Source organism: Sarcophilus harrisii, chromosome 2 (genome assembly GCF_902635505.1).
Source record: "Sarcophilus harrisii chromosome 2, mSarHar1.11, whole genome shotgun sequence".
In the NCBI taxonomy this organism is placed as follows: Eukaryota; Metazoa; Chordata; class Mammalia; order Dasyuromorphia; family Dasyuridae; genus Sarcophilus; species Sarcophilus harrisii.
The window spans coordinates 252,197,305-252,224,405 of record NC_045427.1 but is presented as its reverse complement, the minus strand read 5'-3'; the positions used below and the strand labels follow the sequence as shown (position 1 = coordinate 252,224,405).

The window sequence follows — 27,101 nt, the reverse complement described above, 5'->3', positions numbered from 1 at the left end:
GTTTTGATTCAATCTTTTCCCTTCTGCTACCCTCAATTCTTGGGCAGCTACTGTAACCAGGCGGCCCTCGGGGCTCTGGGCCTGACCCTTGCCCCATCCTGGAGGCTGCTAGGCAGCCCCGATTAGTGCCCAAGCCAGAGGGCCCAGGCTCAGATGGAGGTGAGCTGGGCTGGGGGCCTGTCGCCAGAAGCCATATACCCCTTACCCCTTCAAGCCCTAGGGGCGGAGATTTGGGGCCTCTTAGTCCTGGGGGAGATCATCATTCTGGCCTGAGCTGTGGGACTCACCTGGAAGAGGGAGAAATGGATCCCTCCCATTCCCAGGCAACGCACCTGGGGAAGTTGGGGGGGCCAGTTTGGGGCCATGGGGTTCGCAGAGACAATATCTTCAGAGCTGATTTGGGACGTCTTGGAGGCACTGAGTCGGCTCCGATTTGAGAGAAAAGATCTATAATAGGTTGATATCGATTGGCAAGAAACCTCCAGCTTCTAGCCATTAATATTCTTAAAGAAGGATCAAAGGGGCCTAGTGGAATGAAATCTAACATATGTGTGCTTCTTTTTGGCAACTAGACACTTTTCCCCTCAGTTTTTGCTTTGGAAATTTGATTTTTCAGTAGGAATATATTAGATCAGGGAGGACAGAATAAATGGGGTTGAAAGGGCTTTTGAAAGGAATTTGACCAAAGTGATACGCCTTTGCTGAGACATACCCTGAACCTGCCAAGAGACTAAGAGGAGATCTCAAAAACATCATTCTTTGTAGATTAATATAGATACAATATATTGCTCTAGGGTGGAATACCTCAGTTTTCTTGAGATCCAGCAGTCTCATTTTTTTTTATTTGCCTAGGGAACATCTGGAGTTTGTTCCTTTGGTTTAGCTGGTAGTACCAGGGAGGTGGTTAATACATGGTTATTCAAGGGGCTAGAACATAGACTGTACTGATTTACTCCGAGGTGTTTCACCAGCCCTAGGATTATAGATCCTTTAAACTATCTCATCTTGTTCCTTCCTTCTTTCTCTGTGATCAACATGTCCTGACTTTTCCCGGCTTGCCATTAGCGTGGTGGCAAGCTTGTCCACCATCTTCTATGACTCCGTGATCATATTTTATGATCAGAGAGGTGAACTGTGAGTTTCATTTTGTTGTGATAAAGTGGGATTAGGTCTTGGTAGCCTTTTAAACTTTTGTTTTTGCTAAAATGGAGGCATCTCCTTAGAAGGCTTCTTAAGTGTTACAATTTACAATGTGTCTTTATCTCCTTAACCAGATTGTAAGTTCCTTGAGAGTAGGGACTGCTTCCTATGTGATGTTATATTTTTTTATATTCCCAACGCCTTGTGCATAGTAGATGCTCAATAACTATTTGTTAAATAAAAGCCTTGCCTTTGGGAAGCAACCATTACTGAAGGGATAACCCGAGTAAACCATAGATAGAATTAGAATCAGTCTTAGTAGCAACTGTCACATTTCACTGGGTCTATCAGCCAGTTGCTTGAAGCGTTAGAAAACTTGTCAATTTTGCCTGCCCCTACAAACTTCCCCATTATTACTCAATCTTTGTTCTTCTGGAGTGGAATCTCTACAGGCTTCTCCTATTCAAGAAAACAAAAAAGACTCTAGAAAGAGGATTTAGTGATTAGAGAGTCTGGAATGCTTGGAAGTAGGGGAAGGGGGTATATCTCTGATTCTACTCTCACAAGCAGAAATGAGTTATTAATAGGAATGATAGTTTTAAGGATAAATTGGTTGTGGCTATAGACTTTTTTTTCATTGTACTTTTAGGTGAGAAGAGGAACAGGGGACTTAAAAAAGGAGCAAGGAAATGAAAAAGGGGAGGAATGAAGAAACGGGGCCAGAAACCTCTCTGAAACTAATCTCTAATTTAGGGACACCAAAGAAGTCTAGGGAAGGGCCAGATTCTAGATTCTCCCATCAGATGCTCAACCTCCAGGGTGGGTGGGGGTCATGCTATATGTTAACTCCTGAATGTCAACTCTGGTCTCTATCTTGGTACATCACCAGTGGAGGTAGATTGTTAAGAATGTCTTTAAAGAGATTATCAGTGACGTTGTGGACATTTCCCTCTCTTTTCCTTTTCTTTCTTTCTTTCTTTCTTTCTTTTTTTTTTTTTTTTGACAAAGATGATTATTACCCTGTGAGTTAGGGAACCAGCTCTGCAATGCATCATTGTCCAAAGGGCACCCAGATATCAAGGCCTCTAGTTGCCTCATTTCCTGCTGCATTCCCTCCTTTTTCTCAACAGCTCCTCCATTGTCTGGACCTGAAATGACCCCGAAGTCCGGCCCTGTCCCACCCTGTACTTCACTTCCATTACCCCCACCCCCTCCAGGACCATCAGACAAGCCTCCTTGGGAGCCATCACCCCAAGCTCCCATTTCTTCACCATTCCCTCCTGGTAGCCCTCTGGTTCTGTCTGCTTTCCCTAGTACACTGCTGGTGACAGGGGATGGGGGAGCAGGCCCTAGTGGGGGTGGGGCTGGCAAGGTCATCGTCAAAGTCAAGACAGAGGGGGGTCCAGCAGAGGCCCCCCGAACTCAGACCTTTATCCTTACTCAGACTGCCCTCAACTGGATTGCCCCAGGTCCTCCCCGTGGGGGCCCTGAAGGTCCCACTCCCCGATTCCTGGCAGCCACCAATGTCAAGACCATTCTTCTTGCAAAGGCTGTTGGGGTGGCCCAGGCTGGTGAAGGAGAGGGACCCCCAACCCATCCTCCCCTCGCCCCACCACCCACTGCCCAGCTAGCCCCTATTGTACCCCCAGAAAAGGCTTGGCGGGGGCCAGATGGGACTCCTGGAGAGGGAGGCCCGCCCCCACCTCGGCCCAAACCCTCTCTGGGTGACCTTTCCTGCACCTCCAAGGGTGTATATGAGAATTTTCGTCGCTGGCAACGTTACAAGGCACTGGCCCGGAGACATCTACCCCGGAGCCCTGATGCAGAAGCCCTTTCCTGCTTCCTCATGTGAGTGAGTGCTTGCTTTTGGAGTTAAGACTATTTATTCTTGGAAGGAACATAGTCAGGAGGCTATGGACTAAAGTAGTTTGGAAATATCTGATGGTAGGTCAGGGGCCAGGGTTCAACTTTGGAGAGAAAAAATAATTCCTTCATACTTTTATGCACAGGCAGAGTAGTTCAAATGGGGTCAGCAGGACAAGGAGGGGGATGAAGGTCTGTAAACAAATAATACTCTGGGCCTCTAACTTCTATTTATTCTGGTGGAATCAAGTTTAAATGACTCTCAAGGGCAGCCTTGAAAGAAAAGAAAGGTCATGAGAAGGTGGCCTACATTCTAGGGAATATATATTGAAAGGGCAAAAGGCTACAGACTTAGCTGAGGCTTGGTGTTAGTGTGAGTGGGAGGCAGGAACAGCATTTTATGTATCCAAATCTCAAATCCTAGATCTCACTCTTTTTGCTGCCTCTTTGAATTATTTCCCAGCTGCCAAAATTAAGTTTCTGCTGTCCCCCTCCCCCCAATCCCTTGTGTCTTCCATAATTTCCTTGTTACTGTATACCTTAGGGAAAACGCTGAGTCCCAGGACTTTGGAGAAACAAGAGTCCAAACATAGCCTTGCAGATAGGTTCTATACGTTTTTAGCTTGTCAAAAAGGTTGGCAGATTTGCAAAGGAAATACTCCCATTTTACCTCAGTCATCCATCTTTACTTTGTTACCCATGTGACACTGAGCAAGTCTGTTCATCGATAGTTTTAAGATTACATATGTTATTTCATTTAATCCTCACAACAACCTTGTAAAATTGCCGCTATTACTGCCCTCATTTTATAGATGAGGAAATTGAAGGAGGCAAAGGTTAGGTGATTTACTCATGGTCACATGGTTAAGCCATTGTCCAAGTGAGAATTTGAACTGAAGTCTTCCTTGACTTAACGACCAGCCCTCTTTCTACCATATCACCAAACTGCTTGAATGAGTTAACCAACAAACATTTATTAATTACAGACTATGCACCAAGAACTAAGAAAGCACAAACAAAACCCCTAAAGTTTCTACTCCTCTACAAGATTATAATTCTAGAATGTGAACCAGTATGTGCATATATAAATAGTGGTGGAAGGGAATAAGCATTCATTGAGCACCTATTACATTTCAGATTGTATGCTGAGCACTTTTACAAGATAGTAACTTATTTGATCCTCACAACCCTCGGAGGTAGGTGTTGTTATTATCCCTGTTTTACAGTTGGGAAAAAAAAAAAAAAAACAAGGCAAACAAGAAATTAAGTGACTTGTTTAGGATCACATAGACTTGGGTCTTCCTGATTCCAGACTCAGAGTACTAGCCACTTTTCTTTCCAACTGCAAAGTAAGTAGCAATTAATTTTGACAGGTACTAGCACCTAGAAGGATTCAGGAAAGACTTCATTTAGGAAAGGAGCTAGAGATTCTAAGAGAAAGTGAGTTAAAGAGGGTGTGGATTCCAGGCATGAAGAATGCCCTCTACTAAGGTGTAGATATAAGAATAACAACATGTTTGGAGTGCTGAATTCTCCTCTTCATCTTGCTGATGTTGGCTGAATAGGCAAGAAGCAGCTAGAAAGTTCCCTATTCCTTAGAAAATAATATGCTTGATATATATATGTCTTCATTTACACTTCATTTGTATTAACAAGCTCCTGCTTTAAGATCTAAATATCCCTGTTAGAGTTAAGCTTATCAGTGAGTCATACCTTATTATGAGTTATCTTAATTGGGTTATTAAAAAGTACATTATTATGATCAATTTTATTATTTTTAAATTATTATTACATTTATCAATAATTTTAATATTACTTAATAAGATTAACAATAATAATATCGATATTATTAAAGAGTAGCAATGAATAGAGTGCTAGACCTGGAATCAGGAAGTCCTGAGTTCAAAGCCTACCTCAAAGTACTTAACTAGGTCTGTGATGTTGGATATCACTTAACCTCTGCCTGTCTCGGTTTTCTCATCTATAAAATGGGAACAATAATGATAGCACCTTTTTTTCCAGATGTTGTGAAGAAAAAAATGAGATAATACCTGTAAAGTGTTTTGCAAGCTTTAAAGCTTATCAATCATCACCATCACCATAATCATTATCATCATTCTTAATATATAATTAAGATCATCATATTAAGGAAATGGGAATTTTGATTGGGGAAAGTGTCAGGATTAGAGAGGTAATTTTGGAGCATCAGATACTATTTAGGGGGAGGGCTGGCTCTAGTATGTAGGGTTTTATACTAGAGTGCCTTGGGTTGCTAAAATATGGCTTGAAGACCTTGAAGATTTGAGTATGGTGGGGAAAAAAGAAGTTCCTGAAGTTAGGAGAAAGGCACAGGAAGAAAAGTAGGAAAACCACAGTGATTAGTTCTGCCTAAGGTCTTGATGATGGCTATTACTATTCCCTACCAGTGAAAAATGTTTCATGTTTTAAATTGCCTGTTCCAAGTTTTCAGGCATTTGGGCTGAAAAGCCTTTGTAATGATAGACAGAAAGATACCAACTAGATCTGAAGGCGTATCAACCATAAACATGTGGTTCCTTCCTTCACCTACAGATTGCAAACCCACTATGCCTTTGTGCAGTTTGATGAGTTTCTGTGGCTCCCCCAAACATCACCATCTGGTGGGAAGTCTGGCAAGGAGTCTGTCCAAATTTAGCTAGACTGACCTTCAAGTTAACAGGATTTGTACTTTAAGTGCTTCTAGCTTAGTAGAACAAGTCAGAGTTTGAGGGCAGCTTTAGAGAACAAATGAGGTACTAGAGTAGGATTTAAGTGGTGTTTCTCCTCTCCCATGCCCTCCCTTCTCTTCTCCATCTCTGTCTCTGTTTCTGTCATTCTTTGCGTTACTGTCTCATGCCACTGTCCCTCAAATCTAGTAGCTATTGCATCACACATTCTGAGACTGATAATTTAATTAGTCAAACAAAAAGCATTTAATAAGTGCCTGCTATGTGTTGGGGATATAAATACAAAAACTAAAACAATTCCTACTCTCCGGGAACTTAAATTCTAAAAGATCTGCCTAATTTCTGATACAATGAGTGATAGAGAAGGAATTCTCCTGTCTGGTTGGGTGTGGGCTCTGATGGGGATAAACATGAGAGAGACGGTGTGAGGATGGAGATGTAGAAGGGGGTGTAAGGCAGGATAGGTGGATGTGTGAAAGGGTCATGGGGGGAGGGAGAGTAGGACGTGACAGGAAGAGGGGTGTTTTTAGCCCAGTGCTTCGTTCGTTGGCCCGGCTAAAGCCAGCGATGACCCTGGAGGATGGACTGCCACGGGCGGTGCAGGAGTGGGAGCGCAGTAGCAACTTTGACCGAATGATCTTCTACGAGATGGCAGAAAAGTGAGTTTGACCCTTGCTCTCTTGACTGAGGAGGGATTTATGGTAGGGATCATTTGATGGGATGACTATGGGTGGGTTGGGCATGAGTCCAAAGTCTAATGGCAGACTGGTATCTGAAGAGTATGTGATAGGGTAGCACAGATGTGGGATGGCACAAAGCCTCACAGGATTTGGGATCCCACCCCAGTTGTTATCTTGCAGCATGTGCTCAGACTCATGCTTTCTCTTGCTAGATCTATCTGTTGTATCTATTATTTCACCCATCATGAGCTACTTTCAAGATCAGCTGATTTATAACCCTTCTCACCTACCTCAAGCTCTCTATCCCTTTTTTAGGGGAGCTCCCTTTCTTTAGGGACTATAGATTGACAATTCAGAGATGACTTGGTCTTGGCTAGATTTGAACCCTGAGATCTGTTAAGTATTTATAGAAAATCAAGGGTAGAAACCCCATACAGATAGTTCTTTTACAGCAAAATGCTCAGTTCTCAAGGCAAGAAATCAGAGCATTGAGAAACCATCTAATCAACATAGCTGGGAAATGGGAAGCATGTTCAGATATGGGCAGACATTGTTCACTATAATTCTGAATAGCTAGGTTCAGCTTAATCTTGCTTCTTTCCTCCATTTTATAGTTTCCTCCTAGCTCAAAAAAACTTTTCACTTGGGCTTGGCTACCTCTTGCTACTCTTCTTAAACCCCAAATATGCCATTCCTATGCCAGAAGTTCTTGCTTCTTTCTGTAATGGATCATTTTGGAGAATATGTCCTGTAGTGGGATCCACCTTTCCTCTTCTGTTTGATGGTCTCCTAAAATGACTCCCCTGCCTCCCCCAATTCCTCCTTCATATCATGGCAAAAAAAAAAAAAAAAAAAAAAAAAAAAAAAAAAAAAAAAAAAAAAGTCAAGGTCTCTTATTTCACCCAGGGACATCTCCAGTGGTCCTTAAATCCAATTCACTTGCATGTCATAGCAGCACTTCACACATGTCATGGTCCTCTTCGAGAATGAAGGACAAACAACAAAATAACCCATAGGTCTGATTCCCCTACTAAAACAAAAACCAAAAAACCCCCAAAAGACAAAAAACAAAAAACCTTCAGAGGCTCCTTGATACTTGAAGGATAAAATACAAACTGTCTATCACTTTTCATGGACAAATTCCATGAATTAAGTTCTTCACTATTTGGCATAGTACTAGTATGGGGATGGGCCAGCTTAAGAGAGGTATTTCACATGTGCTTTTTTGTTACATGTAGTTATGGACTATAGCTAGTCAAACCGGACAAAAGGAATTAAAGCCCGCCCTCCCGAAATTAAGTGAGCTATTGTAGAACAGTTGTTAGAACGAACTCATCTATGTAGCAAAATAGTGAGATGATTTTACAATAGAGGTGAAAAGCCTATCGAACTTAATGATAGCTGGTTGTCCAAAAAACAAATTTAAGTTCAACTTTAAATTTAATTCAAGTACTCTCAATTCAGTTCAATAATTAAATAATGGACTTGTTCCCTACTACCTAGAAAGATACTCAGGTCTTTCTTACTTATAAATCTTACCTTAAACTTAAAGCTATAGTCTGATACTTTTTTTTTTTCCTGCTAAATTCCTAGAAAGAATAACCTGTTTCTGTTGCTTCACTATCCATTCAATGCTCCATTCCATGCTGAATGATTTTCCATTGCTATCATTATAAGATAGGTTGCTAATAGTTTTTTAATTGCACATTTTCATGACCTTTTTGTCAGTCTCCATTGAATATCTTGATTTTTCTGCAGTTTTCAAAACTCTTGATCACATCTAACCTCTTATATATATACTCTACTGCATTGATTTCTGTATCATTGTTCTTTCCTGTTTCTTGGTATTTCACTGCTTAGCATTTCCCTGTTTTCTAATTGTAGGTGTCCCTTAAAACTTTGTCCTAAGATGTCTTGTCTCTTTTATGTTGGTGATGATGATAATGATAGGCAACATATATGAGGTGACAATATTTGGGAAGTGCTTTACAAATATTTATCTCATTTCATCATCTAGTTTATCACCTTATATGGGAATCTCTCATTCCCATGACTCTCAAGTATACATCTATGGCCCTTGATTTCCCACTTATCATCTCAAACTAAACTTGTCTGACACCGAACTCGTAGCTAAAGTAGCCCAGCCTTTCTTTCTTCCCAAATTTCCTTTTTCTTTTGGTGGGACCACCATCTGTTGGAATACATAGCAGAGTTGCTGAGATACACTGGAGCCAACTGACAGTGGCTGCTTGGAGATCCAACCCAGAATGGATCTCCTCTTATGAGAGGATGATACAAGGAGACTGAGAGGCAGTTGCTGTTCTCTGACCTCTGACTGAGACCGTTGCGTTGTCTGACCTCTCTCCTCTTCCCTTTGCCTCCCAGTCCGCAACACCTGTGTCAGCAAAGGCTGCCTTGCAATTCCTTCAGATGTTATGATCCACAGCTGTGGAGGCTCTAAGAGAATTGACCTGTCCCTTAACAACTATCCTCCTACTTAATTTGAATGTGAAATATCAAGGTAATTTTTGATTCTCTCCCTTGCCACATTTTCTGTTCAGTCAGGTACAAAGTTTGGTCAATTTTTCCTCTGCCACACCTCTTGCACCTGTTCTCTTTTCTCATCTCACAGTGGGACCATTCACCCTAGTTCAGATGTATCATTACTTCAAAAGAACATTTTATTGTTGGCTACTGCTTTTTATATTACAGTCGTTTCCTCTTCTTCCCTCATGAAATCAAACCCTTTTTGGTAAGAACAATAAGATAACATAAACAAAATCAAGACAAGGGCTGCTTCCAAAAGTGTAAATATCATATTCCACATCTGTTGTCCCTGAAATTTTTACCAGGAAGAAGTAGGTATGTTTCCTTGACAGTTCTCTAGGACTGAGATTATTCATTGCAATTTGCCATGATTTTATTGTTTTTATAGTATTATCATTTACATTATTGTAATCATATGTGCTTGGTTCTGCTTTCTTGTCTTCATTATTTTGTTTGGAAGGGCTTTCATGTTTCATGTCTGAATTCCTAAATTTACTCATTTCTTATGGCATAGTATTTCATTGCATTCTTAGAATTTGTTCAGCCCTCTCCTAATTCGTGGTTATTCATTTTGTTGCCTGTTTTTTGCTACTATAAATATTTTGTTTATCTATATATATAATAGATGATATATATATATATATATGATATCTATATATGATATCTAATGATATTCTATCATATATATATATATATATATATATATATATAGTTTTTGTGTGTGTACATATGTATATCCCTCCCCCCCTCCCCATACACACACACCCTTTTCTTTCTATCATTGATCTCCATGGGTTATATGCCCTGTAGTGGGATCCTTATTTCCTTATTATTTTTTGCTGGGATTTCTATAGGATAGTTTCCTAAATGGCCTTTCTCTTTCTAATTCTTCCTTTACATCATCACTGGAATGATACCCAGATCTGACCATGTCATTCCTTACTCAAAAACCTTCAGGCTCTTTGATATACCTGTAAGACAAAATACAGTAACTTGCTTTTGATGCCTTCTGCAATATAATTCTAATATCTTTTCTGCCTTATTAAAACTTGTCCTTTCACACTCTCTGGGTTTCAGGCAGATTGTATTACTTACTGTCTCCCTGGCTTGACTTGTAATCTCTAGATTTCTGTTCACTCCTTCCCTCATCTCTGCATTTTGGAATCCCTTCTTCCTTTAAGACTCAGGCCTGGTGCCAACTCCACTGTGAAGCCTTAAAATCACTCATTATTCTCTTCCTTGGCATTTTGGCCCTCTTCTTTGTCTCCATCATTTTCTACCTTCTATTATGATGATGTACAAATCACATGACTCCACCTCCCCTTTCCCTCTCCTCCCCTCCCCAAAAGCCCTCCACCCTTGCTAGAAGGTCAGACACTGTTACTTTTGGTTTGGGTATTTAGTATGATGCCTTTATATTCTTTGAATTCAGTGTCAATTGTGTTCTCTGCTCAATGTTGTGATATATAAAAAGGAAGACTATAATACTGACCCTTAGGGGTTTCTAGGTTCCTGTGTGGCAATGCTATATTCAATTATCACCATTTTTGTTCAGTATAGGAAATATTCTTGGGTCTGGATTTTATCTTCCTCATCCCCTTAATCCCTTCTTACCTTTTTATTCTACAACTGATGAATTGGGACCAACTCTGGGCTTTTGGAGAATCTCTTTTATCTACTACTTTCAGAGTATAGAAACAAGCAAACCTGCTGAGATTCCGTGACCCCCACCCCCATTTCTCAAGGTTGTTGTGATGATCAACTGATGATACCACACATAAAGTGCTTTGCCAATCTTAAGATGCTATAAAAATAAGTGGCATTATTACAATATCATTGTAATTAAAAGTACCATGTGTATTATTAATGTGTACCTATTGCATCTCACTTAGTAAAATGGTAAATTCAAAAGAGGGTAGACATCAGGGGCTGTAAAATGAGATCAAGGTGTTGGTCTGAGCACAAGAAAGACCCTCTATTATTTCTCCTTCTCACTGGATTTGTGGTTTGTCCAGAATGCAGATAAGGGAATGCATGTGATGACAAGGAGCACTAGATTTGGTCAGCATACCTGGGTGCAAATCGTTTAACATATGAGCTTCAGTTTTCTCATGGGTAAAATTTGGGGATTGGACTAGATGGTCTCTAAGCTCCCTCCCAGCTCTAAATCTATGATCCTGTGGCCTTATAGGGTCTGTGATCCTATGCTGTGATCACCTTCCTAGGTGACTTGTTAAATAGGACCTTGAAGCCCCAAGCTTCCCATGTGGTGGTAGCCTGGGAGCTGGAAAGTCGACGAGTCTTACCATCAGTCCTTTGCCTTCCTCATCCTCTACAGGTTCATGGAGTTTGAGGCTGAGGAGGAAATGCAGATTCAGAAGGTGCAACTGATGAGTGGGTCTCAGTGCTTGCCTCCTCCAGCCCCCCCTAAGCTTGATCCCCCAGGACCCTCAGTCCCTGAGATATGTCAGCAACAAGGTGAGACAAAAACTTCTCCCAGAAGGGAAGAGAATATGAACCAGCTATGTATCATCTGGGATTTGCAAGATTTTCACTGAAAGCCTGCTACCTGAAATTTTTGAGTTCTTAACCCAAATACAGCATTCTTTTGCATGTTAACCAGCATTTTACATGCACACACACACACACACACACACACATATTCCCCCCCTCCCCCGGCAGCAATTGGGGTTAAGTGACTTGCTCAGGGTCACACAGCTAGGAAATGTTAAGTGTTTGAGGGCAGATTTGACCTGAGGTTCTCCTGACTTCAGGACTTCTGCTCTATCAGGACATATAAGGACTTGTGCCACCTCCATGCCCGTATATATTTCAATATTCCTTAAGGAAAAAAAAAAAACCCTAAATGAAGACTCCTGCTTTGTGTCTGCAGTAGGTTTTCCTTCAGAAGTAGTGGAATTAACATTGCATTAAAAAGTAGTCCTGGGTTTTTGGTCTTCTTCCCTCTGCTAACTAGCTATATAACCCTGGACAACTCCACTAAGGGTTTTTGGACATCAGTTACCTCCTCTTTCTCTCATTGTTTAATTAATCTTGGTCTATTTTCCAAAAACAAACGACCTACCACCAAATAGTTTAAAAATGCTTTAGGGAAATTCACAAAAAGTTAAACAAATTGGGCATATTCAATCTTAAAATTTTTAGACAAGAAGCTTAAAAATAAATATATTGTTACTTGGTTTCTGTTAGTGAGTACAAAATAAAATTATATCAATTCTGATGGACGTGGCCATCTTCAGTAATGTAATGAACCAAATCAGTTCCAGTAGAGCAGTAATGAACTGAACCAGCTACACCCAGTGAAAGAACTCTGGGAGATGACTATGAACCACTACATAGAATTCCCAATCCTTCTATTTTTTTTCTGCCTGTATTTTTGATTTCCTTCACAGGCTAATAGTACACCATTTCAAACTCTGATTCTTTTTGTGCAGCAAAATAACTGTGAGGACATATATGCTTTAACATACTGAACATGTATTGGTCAACCTGCCATGGGGGAGGAGGGGATTGGGGGGAAGGAGGGGAAAAATTGGAACAAAAGGTTTGGCAATTGTCAGTGCTGTAAAATTACCTATGCATAACTTGTAAATAAAGATATAATAAAAAAAATAATAAAATTACATCAATTTCTGGTCCTTTGGGAAAAAGACTTATCAACTTTATGTCCAGAATACAAAACTGCTTGTATTTTCTGAACAATGATTATAAAAGTGAAATTCTGAGGTGCTTTAGCACTTTAGCAATGAAAGTAAATTTCAACATGAGTAAATGTTTAGTATTTGAATATATACATTCACATCTTATATTGAGTTCATTTCAGGTTTTGGATCAAATGATCTTTTTTGATTTCTTTTGGTTCTATTATATAGATATCTATTAATTTCCCTTGGTTCTGTATTTTTTTTCCCCCTTAGTACTGCCCATTATTAACTTTTTCTCCCTAGGGCTCTCATGCCTAGTGTTCCTTAGCCTTTGCATCCATCTGGAGATGGATACAGCCTAGTATAGCTATTCAATATTATTGATGGACAGAGACTGGAGAAGAAGGGGCAAGAGTCATGAATGCATATATTTCAGTCAGATTATAATTTCACTCTTTGTACTTTTACTGATAACTCTCTAAACTCCTAACCCCAATGGGATTGTAGGCAATTTTCCCATCTTGAGGGAGGAGCTTGGGGGAAATTCCCCTTCCAGTTACTTATGAGGCAACATTTTTATGTCACCTTATGAGATGTCACAACACAGTATACTATACCTAGGCTTATGCTGTCTTTACCCGTCCTTTCAGTTTACATCCCAAAGAAGGCAGCCTCTAAGAGTCGCCCCCCTCGTCGTCGCCAACGCCGACCACCTCGCCCTTCAGCCCCTGAAGCACCCAAAGAGATCCCACCAGAAGCTGTGAAGCAGTATGCTGACATCATGGCCGGGCTGGTAGGAGTTCCCCATGCTGCCATTGGGGAACCAGAGGGAAAACATGATGATGAAGAAGAGGAGGAGGAGGAGGATGAAGAGGAGGCCTATCCTGATCCCGGACTGCTGAGTTACATCGAAGAGCTGTGTGCTCAGGATGTCTTTGTTTCCAAGGTGAGGACTGGCCCCTTGATGGGAGACTCTTGGAATCCCACAATTTAAATTTTTTTAAGAAAAATTTTGTTTCTTGCCCAAGGAATTTCTTGCCCTAGAGCAAGGAGCAGAGTCCCATTTCCTAGCTTCAGATAACAATGTGAGGCCATTTGATGTGCTCTTAGAGATCTTGGCAGCCAGGTTGCCCCCTTATTTCCAGACTTGTGCCTCAGACCCATCTTATTTTTCTTCAGGCGACCTTGAAGCAGGTAGTTGGTGCTGTGAGTAAGGAAGTTTGACTTGGAGCCTAGATCTGAGTTAAATCCTAGTTCAGATACTTCAGATGGGTGACCCTGGGCAAGTGACATTATCTGTTTCCTCATCTGTAAAATGAAGATCATAATAGAACTTCACAAGGTTGTTATGAAGATCAAATAAGAACACGGAACAATGCTTTGCAAACCTTAAAACCCTATATAGATGATTATTATTTCTGCTTCTCTCCCAGGTTGAGGCAGTGATTCATCCTAGGTTTTTGGCAGAGGTGCTGTCTCCAGAGCAACAGAGGGATCCCCTGGCCCTAAGTGAGGAACTAGAACAGGAAGAAGGACTCACTCCCACCCAGGTAGGATGGGAGGGACCCCCGAAGGGGAGGAAGGATTAGGAGAGAGCCAGGAGGGAAACCCCATGAACTTGTCCAAACTCTGCTCCACTCAGAATAGAGCTGACTAGAGATGAGTAATTGCAGATGAGACACAGGTACAGGTGAGGAGGGCTGAAATCTTCTCATTTTTACATTGTTACCCAGATGACTAGTTCTCCATTGCCCCATCCCTTTCCCCTCACCAAAAGCAGAGCTTGAAGCTATTTTTTTTTTTTCTTTTAGCTAGTGCAGAAGCGGCTATTGGCATTGGAAGAAGAAGAGGAAGAGGAGCCCCCAAGCTGCAGTGGAGCCCAATCAGACTCTAGTCCTTCTCCATCTGATGAGGAGGAAGACGGGGGTGGGCGGCTTCGACCCTCACCTGGGGCTCGTATGGCTGGGGGCATTGTCCGCCTGGGGAAGACGGTTTCTCCAGAAAAACGGGCAAGGGGAGAAGGACATGGGCAGGACAGGGCAGCAGAAGGCCCAAGGGGAGTAGGAAGGGAAGGTAATGCTTTGTCATCCCCTAGTAGCTGGGACCTTCGACTAGATATCTCCACTCCACGAGTAACTAGGGGCCTTTTAGGGGTGGAGGGCAGAGGGTCAGGGAAAGGTACTGCCCTGGTGTCTTTATATCAGGAAGGCAACTCAGGAGGGCCTGGAGACCAAGGGGACTATTTGGTGACTGAGGGGATCCTAGAATCCTCTCCCCACAGCTGGCAAAAAGGACCTCATTTGGAGGGAGCTACCCATTTGGAGGCTGGACCTCCAGAACCAGTTGATTTCACTACTTCTTCACAAGATCAGGGAATGGGACAACAGGTCACCGGTCTCAGGAAGGGATGCCAGGTGACAGGTCTTGGGATGCTTCCTCAAGGGAAGGAGCCATCTTCTGCTTCCCAGGAAGAGACTGTGGTGGGGACTTCTTGGAGAGATGATAGAGGAGCTCCTATGATCAAAGGCGTGAGCCAGAGCCCCTCCTCCAGAGCAGCTGGGGATAGGGAGAGGACCCCATTCAGCTCAGCCCCTTGGGTGAGTAGCAAGGGGGACTTCACAAATTTGGAAGTGTTCCCAGAACAGACTGAGGGGATCAGAGAAATATCTCAGTATGTGGAGTATATAACAGAGTTTCAGGGAGACTGCCATGTTCTAATACCCCAAAGCCACATTTCTTCCTTGGGCCACAGAGGAATACTTGAGGACACAGAAGAAAGTTTTGCCTCTTCTGAGGACAAAAATGACACAAGTTCCCTAGAAAATGGTAACTACTACAATCTTTCAGAGCTCCTGGGGGCCAGCAGCCCCATTTTAGGGATTGAAGGACACATCTTTGGAAATGGAACGGATTTTAGTGATTTGTATCCTGAAGGTAACTCCTCAGTAGAGGGCAAAAATGGTGCCTCCAATCTGGAGTCTGCCAAAAACACACTCTCCCCTAGATGTCAAGAACGTGATCTACTCTTGGGGTCTGGAGAAGGTTCCTCCTTTCCAGGGATGGGGTATGATGTTAGTATAAGTGGCAGTAAAGCAAACTCAGGTTCTCCTGTTTGGGAAACCACAGAGAATGGCAATTTACTGGCTATCAGAGATGACCACGACCTCCAATTAATTATTGGAGTTAACTCGAGTTCACCAAAAGGTGCATGTTACGAATGCCAAAGAGTGAGCAGAGAGGAGCTTAGCCTACTAAAGTGCAAAGACACAAGTCCCTCACCAGGGACCAAAGGTGACTCTCACACACCAGAGTCCCAAGAACCAGCCTCCTCTAACCAGTGTCTTGGGGATACCCCCCCAACTCCAGAAACTAGTGACCCTGTGGCTCTTGGAGAAACCTCTTCAGGAAAGGAAGCACCTAGACCCACAGATAGGGACGGTAAAGAACAAGAGGATGATGATGATGATGATGATGAACTTTCTAACTTTGCTTTCCTCTTGGCCTCTAAACTTAGTTTGACCTCAGAGGGGTTGCCCCTTAGTCCTCTACCTGCCCCTACAGAGGTTACGGATCAAGCATCCCCCTCACAATCTCCAGAGGCTTTGCCCATACCCAAGTCTGGGAAACGCACTCTGAGCGGTGAACTGTCCCCTGCAGAAAAAAGACCCTGCCGGGGGGGTGAAGTAGCTGTCTCTGGGGAACTGCCCTTGAATTTGGGGGAAGAACCGACTGTAAAGCCCCGAAAAAGGCGCCGTGAGGGTCATGTCCCAGGGAGGAGGAAGAAGAGAAGGAGGAGCTTGTAGGGGGCAGCCACATGGCCCAACCCAAGGAGTGATTCTCCAGGGGTGGGTCCTCAAGAGTGGATCTGGGCCCTGCTGCACTCGGTCAGAGCTCTCCAATCTTAGCCATTCTTTTCTGGCTGCTCTATAAATATGGTGAGGTTTGGGAGAGTTCAGCAACTGACTTGCATGGAAATGACCACCTCAGTGAGAAGTGAGATGTGAGAGGACCCTCGGGAGAGTTTTATGAGAAAGTGAATTAAAGACATCCCTGTTGGAAATGGTCTGCAGTGAATCTGTCTTTTGTTCTGTCTTTGCTGCCAGGGGAACTGAGGCAGAGTAGAGGAAGGGAGACATCACAGGGGATCCCAGGTTCTATGTGTGCACAGAGGATATGGGATCCTGTCCTCCAGCCTCGTGCTCTCTCCCTGCAGCCATCATCAGGAGAGAACAGGTTGGCTTCCATGTCCATCTCCTGGGTTTGATAGGGTTCTTCAGGTATTTCATCCATCCCCTTTCCCAACCCCTGACAGATGACAGCCCTATGCTGAGATAGTTCTAAGAGGAGTCAACTGGCCTCACTGCATCATCTGTCTTCATGTCTCACAGTCCTCACCAATGGTAAGTTCTTTCTGGTATCTAACCTCTACCTGCCCTCCTGGTATTGAATTGGTTTCCTCTAGGCTGTCCCAAATGGAGTGTGTTTTAAGGCCCTTAATCCCTACCCCTGGTCCCAGGAAGAAAGAAATGGGGCAGAGTTCCTATAGAAGGCCCACCATTAATATCCATAGGCATACGGCACCTCTCACTGGGTTTAGGAACAACTCCTGGTTCCCGGGCAAGCTGATCTATTAGGCTGACAGTACTGTTCCATTTCTTCCAGCTTTCATCCTCTGCTCCTCCTTTCCCTCTCCAAAGGCTGCTGTCAGCTGTGCTGTGGTGAGCAGTCATTCTTCATGTCTAGTGATAGAACAGGAATTGGGCAGAGAGAGAGAGTGTGTCTGTATGTCTGTGCACCTGTATATATGTGTGTGTGTGTGTGTGTGTGTGTGTGTGTGTGTGTATGTGTGTGAAACAGCAGTAATGAGGTGTATATTTAATAGTGGCAGGAAGAGGAAAATAAGATATGGAGTTTTAAAGTAGAATATCTTATTCATCTGGAACAATTCTGGTACTTTTTTGGATGGCCTTTGCAGGGCTTAGCCATCCCCAGACATTTGGAATACTCAAATGAGCAATCCAACTGTCTTTAAACAGTTATGTCATTCATAGGGTTGAGCTTCCATGTTTTTTTTTTTTTTTTTTAATAGATATAGATATAGATTTATATTTATATATAAAATAGTTTCTTACAAAAAAACCCAAAACCAACTTAAAAAAAAACAAAACAAAATCAGGAGTCACATGAACAGAGATGGAGGCATGGGCTAGTCCCCCGGTGCTGCCCTGAGTCTGAGGGGCTGGGATCGAGCTAGGAATAAAGGGGTGTAGAGGGGACCAGGATTCTCAGTCGTTTTTCGGCTTGGAGGTGTTCACAGTCCCATTGGAAGTTGAAGTTGGGACACCGTGAGATGTGGCTTCTGGGGTTTGGGGATTGGCCCGAAGGGTATATGGGGGGCGTAGGTAGGTGCTGAAAAGTCTTCCATAGAGTGGATCGTGCAGGGAGAAATTCTGGAACTGGCCTAGTGAAAGGAGGAAGAAAGGAAAAGAGATAAGGAAAAGAGAGAAGGAGGAATGAAAAAGAGGACAATCCTTAGTACCAGGGACAACAGATCCTATGTTTCCCCACAAAATTGCCCCTAGCTTGATTTCCTTCTTTCTAGAATTCATATATTCTCAATTCTAGTTCTCTGTCCATAATTTTTGCTTTTCTGAAATAAGATTTCTGCTCTTCCCCAGGCCTCATCACTTTCCCTGACTTTCTGGCCTGATTCTACCTCCTTTTCTAGAACTCCAGTGTTTTGATCTTCAGTATCTGTTCTTCCTATGTTCCTTTTCTCCAATTCTTCCTCACTCCCCACAGTGCCTTTGAAGACAGGTTTGAAGGAGGGAGGTGACTCACAGAGGGAGAGGCCTTGGGTAGATGTGGACTGGCACAGCTCGGCATGCAGAGTGGCAGTTGAAGGTCGGGGTGAGCCCAGCAGCAGGTGCAGGATGGTGCCAAAACCCTCTTTGTACAACAACCGGCCTGGTCCCTCTGGTTCCTCTTCAGCAAAGAGCTTTTTGCGGGAGGGGGAAGGGGGGGGAGGGAAGGAGAGTTGTTAAGTCTGGGATTATCTCTTTCCTCAGTCTTCCCAACATTTCCCTCCCCACACAACCCTTTTCTGAGACTATTCCAGGCCAATCACAGTAGAACCTCAGAGCACTTTATAGCCACCACTCCAGGCCCTATCCTGTGTCCTGGTTTTTTTCTAGATCTCCCCATATTAAGCTTTGCTATGGTCTAGCTGAAGTGGCAATGGATCAGGAACCCAGGTTCCAGTAAATACCCAAAACATTAAGATAGACTATTTTAGGTATTTTTGTGCATGTGTGGGCTTATGTTCTGCATATTTAGTAATTCCCACTCCTCCCTCCCCCCTTCTAATACCTCAAAGGCTAGACGAGTCAATTCTTCAAGGCTTCTGCCCCCATCTAGGGCTGCCAGTGCAAGAGCTACATCACGGAAATCCACTGAACCACTGGAATCCTGTGAAAAATGGGAGTTATGGCACAGTGGTCAATAATGTTAGGATGAGTGTCTTTGTTCATCCTTTTCTCTTGCCAGATCATCTCTCAATTCTATACCAGCTGCCTAAGAACTGACTCCTCCTGTCAGAATTATTTCCCTTTGGGATGCTGAAGGGTGAATTTCTCTAAAATAACATGAACATCTTTAAGTTGTCTCCTGAGTCATGTTCTTACTCCAGTTTGGAGGGAGTGTCCAAGACTCTTCTATAGGGAATCTCCTTTCTCAAGGGAATTCCTAAGGAATGCAGGGAAGCTCTGGATTACTGACAATCTTACCTACATGTCAACATTATGTATTCATTGTCCTAAAGCTGGATGAGCTGGTTTTGCACTCTCATGGTCTTGGCTGATGTGGGAAAACTGGTCAGGCAGATAGAAAAAGGGCCATTGGCATCACTTATTAAAAAATGGGAGTAGGTTTGCTATGTGTGTGCGTATATGTATCCGAACTCTAGTTTTTTATTCCTGTTCCTCTGGGGGATTGTCAGAAATTTTGGTGACCTTACTTTAAGAACCAATAGATCTGTTTTGTCTCTGATGTTCTGGGGAAACCATGTTATCTGTTTTGGATAAGAAAGAACTCTGGTATTCAATAAACACCAGACATCTTCCAGGAACACCATCATTCTTCCAGTGGGCAAAGTCATTAGAAATATTTAGAATACCAGGAATTTCCTGAGGAAGCCTGGGAATATTTGGGAAACATGGGAAACTCCCAGATTCTTAAAAAAATCTGCCAAGATTATTGAAAATTTCTTGGGAATGTGGTGGGGGAATCTTTGGCTTCCCTGAGAGATAGCATCATAACCTACTACTACAGCGTTGCTGCTAGATGCTCCTAAATGACAAACCAGGAATTTGTGAGCAGGACCTGACTGTATGTATGGGCTACCACTTCCAATTGTTCCCTCCTGAGCACTATGGGATTTATTTGGAGAGGGCCACCCAAAGACAAGGAAAAGAGGCAAAACATATACATTTAATAATATTTATGGGACAAAATTAAGTTCTGAAAATCCAGGCCATAAGCTCTCAGCTCTCTACTCTGATTAATTATTTTATCTCATCTCCTTCACACAGAAACACACTTGGCTCTATTTGAGACCAGATGCTCCTCAAGCTATAACAGTATCCAGATACTGCTGTCAACTAACCTATGACACTATACTTGTTATTTTCTCCCTGTATTTCCTTATCTTGCTTAGTTCAACAAATATTTGCTGTCTACCATGGCTGGACAGGAATATGAGGGCCAACCAACATAGCAACTAGAGTACCCTAGTATGGTTTCCCAAACTAGCAGGATAATGTGGACTTCAACATTTAATAAGCACCAACTGTGTACAAAGCATTATGCAAGGAAAGAAATCAAATTTGGAGTCATTGTTAGTACAAAGCTTACAGTCTAGTAGTGGAATATGGCACAGGCACAAATAATTATAATGCAAAATGATGCCTGATGAACGCATAAGATGTAAACAAAATGTTTGATGAGATCTCTGGGGAGCTTTTTCCCAATATGGCTTTCAATGTTTTCTAGAGATAGTTTCTAATATGTCTACTGAAAAACATCCCCCAAATCTTTAAGCTATTCACTTCAGGGAATAGGACCCTTGGAGACAAGACTCTCCATCCTTCCTCACCTGCTGGAAATAGTCGAAGGCGCCAGACACAGTGTGAGGGTCAGAGAGCTGCAGCTGTTTGGCAAACTCTTCTTTGCTGACCATGCGACTCCGGCCTGGCTCTGCTCCGGCATCCACACAACCAGGGGACAAACTACAATGGAAGTGTTTCAGGCTGGGAAATTGGACCAGTTCCCTTCTCACCATGCTTCTCAGAACTTGTGCCTGTCCTTTGAGTCTTCCCAGTGGGGGATTGCCTGGGTGTGTTCCCAGTTCTTAATAGTCCCTCAAGGTCTCCCACCTTTCATACTTCAGTGGTTTAATTTCTTCCCCGTCTTCCTTTGATTTCCTTGTTTTCTCCACCCCCCCCTCCCTTGAGATTCCACTCTTTACCGAATCCCTATTATTTGTGTTTCTTGTTCTTTCTGCATTTTATTCTGATCCTTTCCTCTCAGACTCCATCTTTCCACTTCTCCCCAATTTCCACCTTGTATTCTAAATCACTCACCCAGCCTTCCGGAGTACTTTTCCCAGCTCCCACAGCTGAGGTTCCAATGCCACCTTTAGCTGACCAACCACAGTCACAGGCAGGTTCCCCACAAATTCACACTCTGTGGCAGGAATTCCCAAGGCCCTATAATGTGAAGAGAGCATAGAGAAAAGGTTATCTTCAGGGTTTCTACATCTGGGACAGCACCAATTCTACCTGCTGGAGAAGGCAAATCATTCATCTCTGAATTTTCATTACCTAAGAACTCATGTTTGTTTTTCAAGAGTCTATTAAAGAGCCTGGCCTCCTCCCTGCTGTAGAACTTTGGTTCCCTACCCCAGCACCTCACTTTCCAGTCTGCCAGTCCTCATTTGTTGCTTCTCCATAGGGGCTCTATGCCCTTGGCCTTAGAAACTATAGTGAAATTGGGTGTGTGCATAAAGGACACTCACTGTGCCATGACCCTCTGGACGTTGTTGGCATAGAGAGTGGGGTTGTTGCTCTCTTCAGGGCTGGGCTGATACACTGGTAGGAACTGAAATATAAACATATGCCCCAGTAAGAAATGTCTTCCTGGGGACACCTACTCATCCCCCCATTCCCTTTCCCCAGGGCCTTCTATTTCTTACCTCCACATCCACAAGGCTGCAAGGCTGGGAGGCTGTAAGCCAGAGGACTTTGAGCCTGGGGAAGAAGAGAGTTTTGATGCCCACCAGGCCAGGGATCCTATCTCAACTCTTCATGAAAGGACCTCAACAATCATGGGGGAAGTCACAGGCCATTTGGCTTTATTCAAGGGGGTGTGCCCTTTAAATGAGTCCTCAAAGTAGATTTTCAGCTAAACACAACTGTGTGGAGAGGCATTTATTTGGGAAGCATGGGAGGGGTAAGTGAGAGGGATGGGGAGGATATGCACAGCCATCTTATTTTATTACACTTAATATTAGTTAGGACTAACATCGATGTAAGGCCGAAAGAAATGGTGAGCCCCAGGGAGTTGTGTCAGAGGAAAGAGTCCCCAAGAGCAAGAAGGATAGTATGGAGAAAGCCCTAGGGGTTTCACTGTTAAGATGAGGTTACTGGGGGGTAATCATGAGCAGAACAAGCACATCAACTAGGATAGTAAAGGATAGGGTAAGAAAGTAGAAAACACTTTTTTAGACTGTGATAAGTTATGAGACCCTGGAAAAAGTAAGGTGGTTAAGGGAATGCCTTTTCTGGGGTAGTCCCCAGCCTCAGAGATGCCCAATTGTAAAAGGTGTTATTTTGTCTAAAAGTTAGCAGGATGAGTTGGACAGGATGACCTCTGGAGGGTTTGGCCAGCCTGGTGGTAGGTAGGCTGAGAATCCTGGGATGGAATACTCAGCCCCTTCCCTTTTCCACCACCCCCTTTTAACTCCCACCTCCTTTCCCCCACCACATGCCCAAGCGCACCACCAGGACTCACACTCCAGGGCCTCTCCATGCCCAGCTTGTAGTGTCCTAAGGGAGAAGCAGAGATTAGGAATGAGAGGAAAGGTTTGCTTATTCTTTCCAGAAACTGCCCCTCCTCCAGACTCTGCTGCTCTGCCCCTTCTACCCAGCTTAGGCACCATTTCTCCCATGATGCAGCTGATGCTTGGCCCCTATCCCATTTTTAGAACAGATTCAAGCTCTTTTCATCTTTACACTTTCTTGGATTGACTCACCAGGCTGTTGGGGTATCGGATGAGGACAGGCTGCACAGGCACCCCTGCGATGAAAGCTCCTAAACCCCATGCCCAACCCCCAAAATAAAGGTTAGTGTTGGGGGAAGAAGGGATGAAGGGTCAGGGCAATCCCCAATAGTCTCCTGCTCCAAGTTACTTCTAACCTGAAATTTGGACTTTAAAAATATTTACTAAAGGTCATCATGGACCACTTGACTCCCACCCCTGGAATTCCTAGTGTTGAGTCTCCCCCCACCTAAACTATTCCTCGACTGAGATGCTTTTCCTTTAGTCCTCCTTTACCCCACCTCCACTCCCTGTTCACCTGGTTTGAATTTGAGCAAGGCCTTCTTGTTGGAACAGGTGCCCTCAGGAAAAAACAGCACCTAAGGAGTACAGTAGGAAAGCAGAACGGGAATGGAGGTGGGAAGGAGGGAACAGATGGCTGTGTATTCTGGAAAGTCATCTCAAAAGGACACGAGATGTCTAGGTAGCTTCCTGTGGCCCCCTTGGAGATTGTTTTTCCCTTCACTTCTTGGGGTTATCCCTTAACTTTCCACAAGACTTTACTAAAAGTGGCTCCCAACTCCTATTTCATGCAAAGGCCCACTCCTGTGCCCCAAGATTCATGCATAACCATCTCATGCCTTTTTTCCTAGAAGAGGGAGTGTAGTGAAAGTAGAGCAGCACCAAGAATATTAGTGATACCCCAGCTGCTGATGTTGGAATGGAGAAACTGGCAAGTGGTATGTTCAGAAATGGGTCCTATAGGAGAGGCTCAATATGAGTCATAAAACCTGGACCTACCTGAGGCCACTTGCCTTTTGAGGTTGCCCGCCTTCGGACCTCCTCCACCACCTTTCTTCGAGAAGCAGGGTCATGCCGGGATACCAGGATGGCTTGGTTGAAACGGAGAAGTGCTTGGTGGGAGGAGAGGGGACGCAGAAATAAAAACTGAGGTTGGGGATTTATAGAATCGTGGAATTTTAGAAATGGAAAACGTCTAAGAGACCATCTAGCTCACCCCTCACATTTAAATAGGAAAAATGAAAAAGGAAGAGAGACATTAAGTAACTTGGCCAGATTGCAGGAGGCTAGGAAATTAGAGAAGAACCAGAATTAGCACTCCATATTGTTGCCCCATACCTAAAGTGTCTATTCTTTGAGGACAACCAAATTACTGATTGTAGGATTGTATCCAAACCCCTCATTTTACAGATGAGGAAACAGAGGAAGGCAGAAGTTAATGACTTGCCTAGAGTCACACAGCTAATTAGTATCTGAGGTGAGATTTGAATCCAGATCTTCCTCGATTCAGCACCCTATCCATTATGCCACACTTTCTTTCTAATCCTACCTTTAAAGGCTTGAGTGTTCTCCACATCTGGAACTGTCTCAAAGCCAGTGCTCTACCCATTATACCATACCATACTACCTCTCTATATTACGATTTTGAGTTGAGAATTTTCCCTTGTATGTTCTGTTACTCATGCTCCTGTGCCATTGAATCCTCACTCTGCTACTGAACATTGAGGCATGTCACTTTTCCTCCATGGGCCTGTTTCTTTATGTAATATATATATAAAAAACAATTGTTAGATGAGGTGATTTTTTTAGATACCTTCCAACTCCTATTATTCTAATGACCAAGCATTTAATTTACAAATGTTGCTAATTTGCATGTCACTTTCAACAAAGACCCAAGTGAATGCAGGCCAGTTCTCCCTAGATCGTTCCTGGTTCTTTCCATCCAGATGTCTCCTTTTCCCTCACCATTTTCCTTCCACCATAGTGTGCTCTTACCTCCAATGACTGGTACAGAAAGGTTTTCAGCTCGGGATACAACCTTGGGTAGGTCACAGGGCAACAGGACAATGGGGTCAAAGAAAGTTGAATGGGGAGCAGCAACCAGGACAGGTGCCTCTAGGCAAGAGGCTCGATGACCTCGAACACGGATGCGGAGGAAGCCCAGAAGGAAAAAGAGTAGCCGACTCAGGCCTAGCACCCCACTGTGACACACTGTCCTGTATAAGGTAAACTTGGCTATCAGTAGGATGTAAATACTCACCCACACCCACCCCAAGGTCCCTGACAACTGGGTAAGTATTGCTGTATTGTCCCCAAAAGGCTTCTTTCGTTCCTCTCCTTCCCCTCCCCTCACCCTGCCTCAGCAATCCTGCCAACAGGACTAAAACCGTCCAGGTTCTAGGGGATCTCACCCAGACGGCAAAATCCCTGGAAAAAGAATCGAGTCTGACAATCCTGTCACATGACCCAATCTTACAGCATCCCATTTTAGAGATGGTGTCCCAGGTACCCAGGTAGCAGGGGTGGATCAGAACAACATCTCACCCACAGAGTTTTAAACCCCTCCTTTCCCTCCCTGCCATGCATTCTAGTGCTCTACCCACACTCTCTCCCCCCAGTGTTGCTCTCAAAGTAGATGAGGGTGGGCAGCAAGGAATAAAGGGCTGTGGGATGGAGGAGCCATTGCGGTTTGTCCCCTGCTTTCTCACTTACTTCCTCCATCCTGTGATTGGCTCCTGGAGCTGCTCCTCGGAGAGACCAGCCACTTGGAGCCAGGCAAAGGGCCAGAGGAGAAAGAGGACGAGGAAGGCCAGCAGCACTCGGATGGGGGCCAGCAGTGCCCCCAGCAGGCAGAACTGGGCAGAGGGGAAGGGGGTAGGGCTGTCAGAACTTGGAAGACCTCCCTTCACAGCCTACTCCTTTTCTCAAGGATGGAAGGAGGGCCAGAGATTTCCCCCTTTCTCCTGACAGAGGATGGCACAGGCATGATGTTAAGAGAGAGGGGGGAATCTGGGAAAGCAAAGGAAGAGTCAAACTAGAAGATTCCATTTCTTAAGACTTTACAATTCTATGAGCAAAAAAGATAATGGATGTAAATATTTAGTGTTATGCAAACATAAGATAATTTGGATTAATGAATGAAACTGGGGAAGTGTGGGGAGAAGGGGATAGAAGGAAAAGAAACTGAATAGAAGGACAGTGAAAACCTGGTAAGAACAGGAACATAAAATCCTAAGGAAGACTCGAGTTCCAATTTTCCTGCCTTTCAGCCCCTCCCAACCCATATGTAGCTCAACCTTTCACAGAGGTCCAGTTGTACCCCCCTTTTCTCCTCTCTGGGATGGAAGGTGAATTTGGGAGATAGACTGGCATAATATTCACTGTTCGCTGTCTCCCACGTTGAACAGGGATACTCTGGGATGGGGGAGGGAAGGGGATTGGGGTCCAGGTTAGGGAGCTAGCATTAAGAGTTGCCAGGAGCCCAGGTTACTCTGGCAGTAACCCTGGGGAGGTAGCAGGTAAACAAATCCCTCTCTTTAGAGTCTAAGTGGAAGTAAAAATCAGAGTGCACCATTTTTTGCTCCTCTTTCCTAGTTTTCAACCTTCTGACCTCTCTGGGGTTGTCCTTTTCCTGCAGCCATCCTCTCCACCCCATCCCCCCCAAGGTGCTGCAGTGCAGGGGGTTGGGGGGAGGTGGGAAGGGCAAAAGGACACGGGTAAGGGCAATCAAGACTTCTCCCCTAAACCAATTTTCCAGGTAGAACATTTAATATCCCCACTCAAGTTGCCTTTAATCCAACTGCATCCTCAGAGTCCTCAGTAGCTTTTTAGGATGCCATATCCCTCCCCGTGTCCTCCATCTCTTCTAGTCTCTCTGGTTCATCATAACCTTCCTAATCCTTCTAGTACTCCATCTATCTATTCTGGTATCCTTTATCCCCTCTAGATTGTTTCACCTATGGTGTACTCCTCCCCCCCCCCCCCCCCTTCTCCTATATTCGCTCCATCCAAGGCTCTTTTCCCCAGTTCCCCTCTTCCATCTCCCCCGGGCCCAAACGTCCTCCACGTCCCCTACCCCCATTTGTTCTTCCAGCTTCATCCATTCTCGTCTAAGGTTCCCCAGTCCACACCTCACCTTGACCCTCTGAAGACGCGAGAGGTGCAGTTCGTGTACGAAGGGATTAGGTGGTGGTGGGGGCCCGGGGGCAGGGTCAAGGGGAGCCCAGTCCCCCGGGCTGCCCTGGCTCATGATGTCGGGAGGCTGGGGGCTCCGGCCCGGGCCCGGGCCCCAGCTCTGCAGAGCGTCTGCTTGTGGCGGCGGCGGCTGCTGCTGCGGTGGTGGTGGTGGTGGCGGCGGCGGCAGCGACTCTGGCCCCAGGCCCAG

The 27,101-nt window shown here is 44.1% G+C and overlaps 2 protein-coding genes across 7 annotated transcripts; one reads left to right on the top strand and one right to left on the bottom strand.

Annotated features, from left to right (window-relative positions):
* Positions 1–22,662, top strand: NUTM1 (NUT midline carcinoma family member 1). Of its 6 annotated transcripts, none has more exons than XR_004231942.1 (11): positions 4–159; positions 2,271–2,988; positions 6,239–6,367; positions 11,274–11,413; positions 13,251–13,546; positions 14,034–14,150; positions 14,412–15,197; positions 16,814–16,833; positions 16,913–17,000; positions 17,263–17,318; positions 21,834–22,662. XR_004231942.1 is itself a non-coding variant. In XM_031952015.1 (8 exons), the coding sequence occupies exons 2-8, from the start codon at positions 2,294–2,296 to the stop codon at positions 16,401–16,403; spliced, it is 2,853 nt and encodes a 950-aa protein (XP_031807875.1). In that variant the 5' UTR covers positions 1–159; positions 2,271–2,293; the 3' UTR covers positions 16,404–16,696. The 6 variants fall into 6 exon arrangements, 3 of the variants coding, with proteins under 3 accessions (XP_031807875.1, XP_031807874.1, XP_012401177.1); XR_004231943.1 differs by having other exon boundaries at positions 5–159; positions 16,704–16,833; XR_004231941.1 differs by having other exon boundaries at positions 16,814–17,000.
* LPCAT4 (lysophosphatidylcholine acyltransferase 4) lies at positions 17,652–27,101 on the bottom strand. Its single transcript, XM_031952016.1, has 14 exons — positions 26,853–27,101; positions 25,430–25,572; positions 24,713–24,933; positions 23,717–23,829; positions 23,235–23,295; positions 22,910–22,968; positions 22,669–22,703; positions 21,851–21,905; positions 21,674–21,756; positions 21,240–21,365; positions 20,753–20,885; positions 18,970–19,068; positions 18,442–18,598; positions 17,652–18,061 (listed from the first exon to the last, which is right to left on the bottom strand). Exons 1-14 carry the CDS (start codon positions 26,964–26,966, stop codon positions 17,886–17,888), a joined length of 1,575 nt encoding a protein of 524 aa, XP_031807876.1. The 5' UTR covers positions 26,967–27,101; the 3' UTR covers positions 17,652–17,885.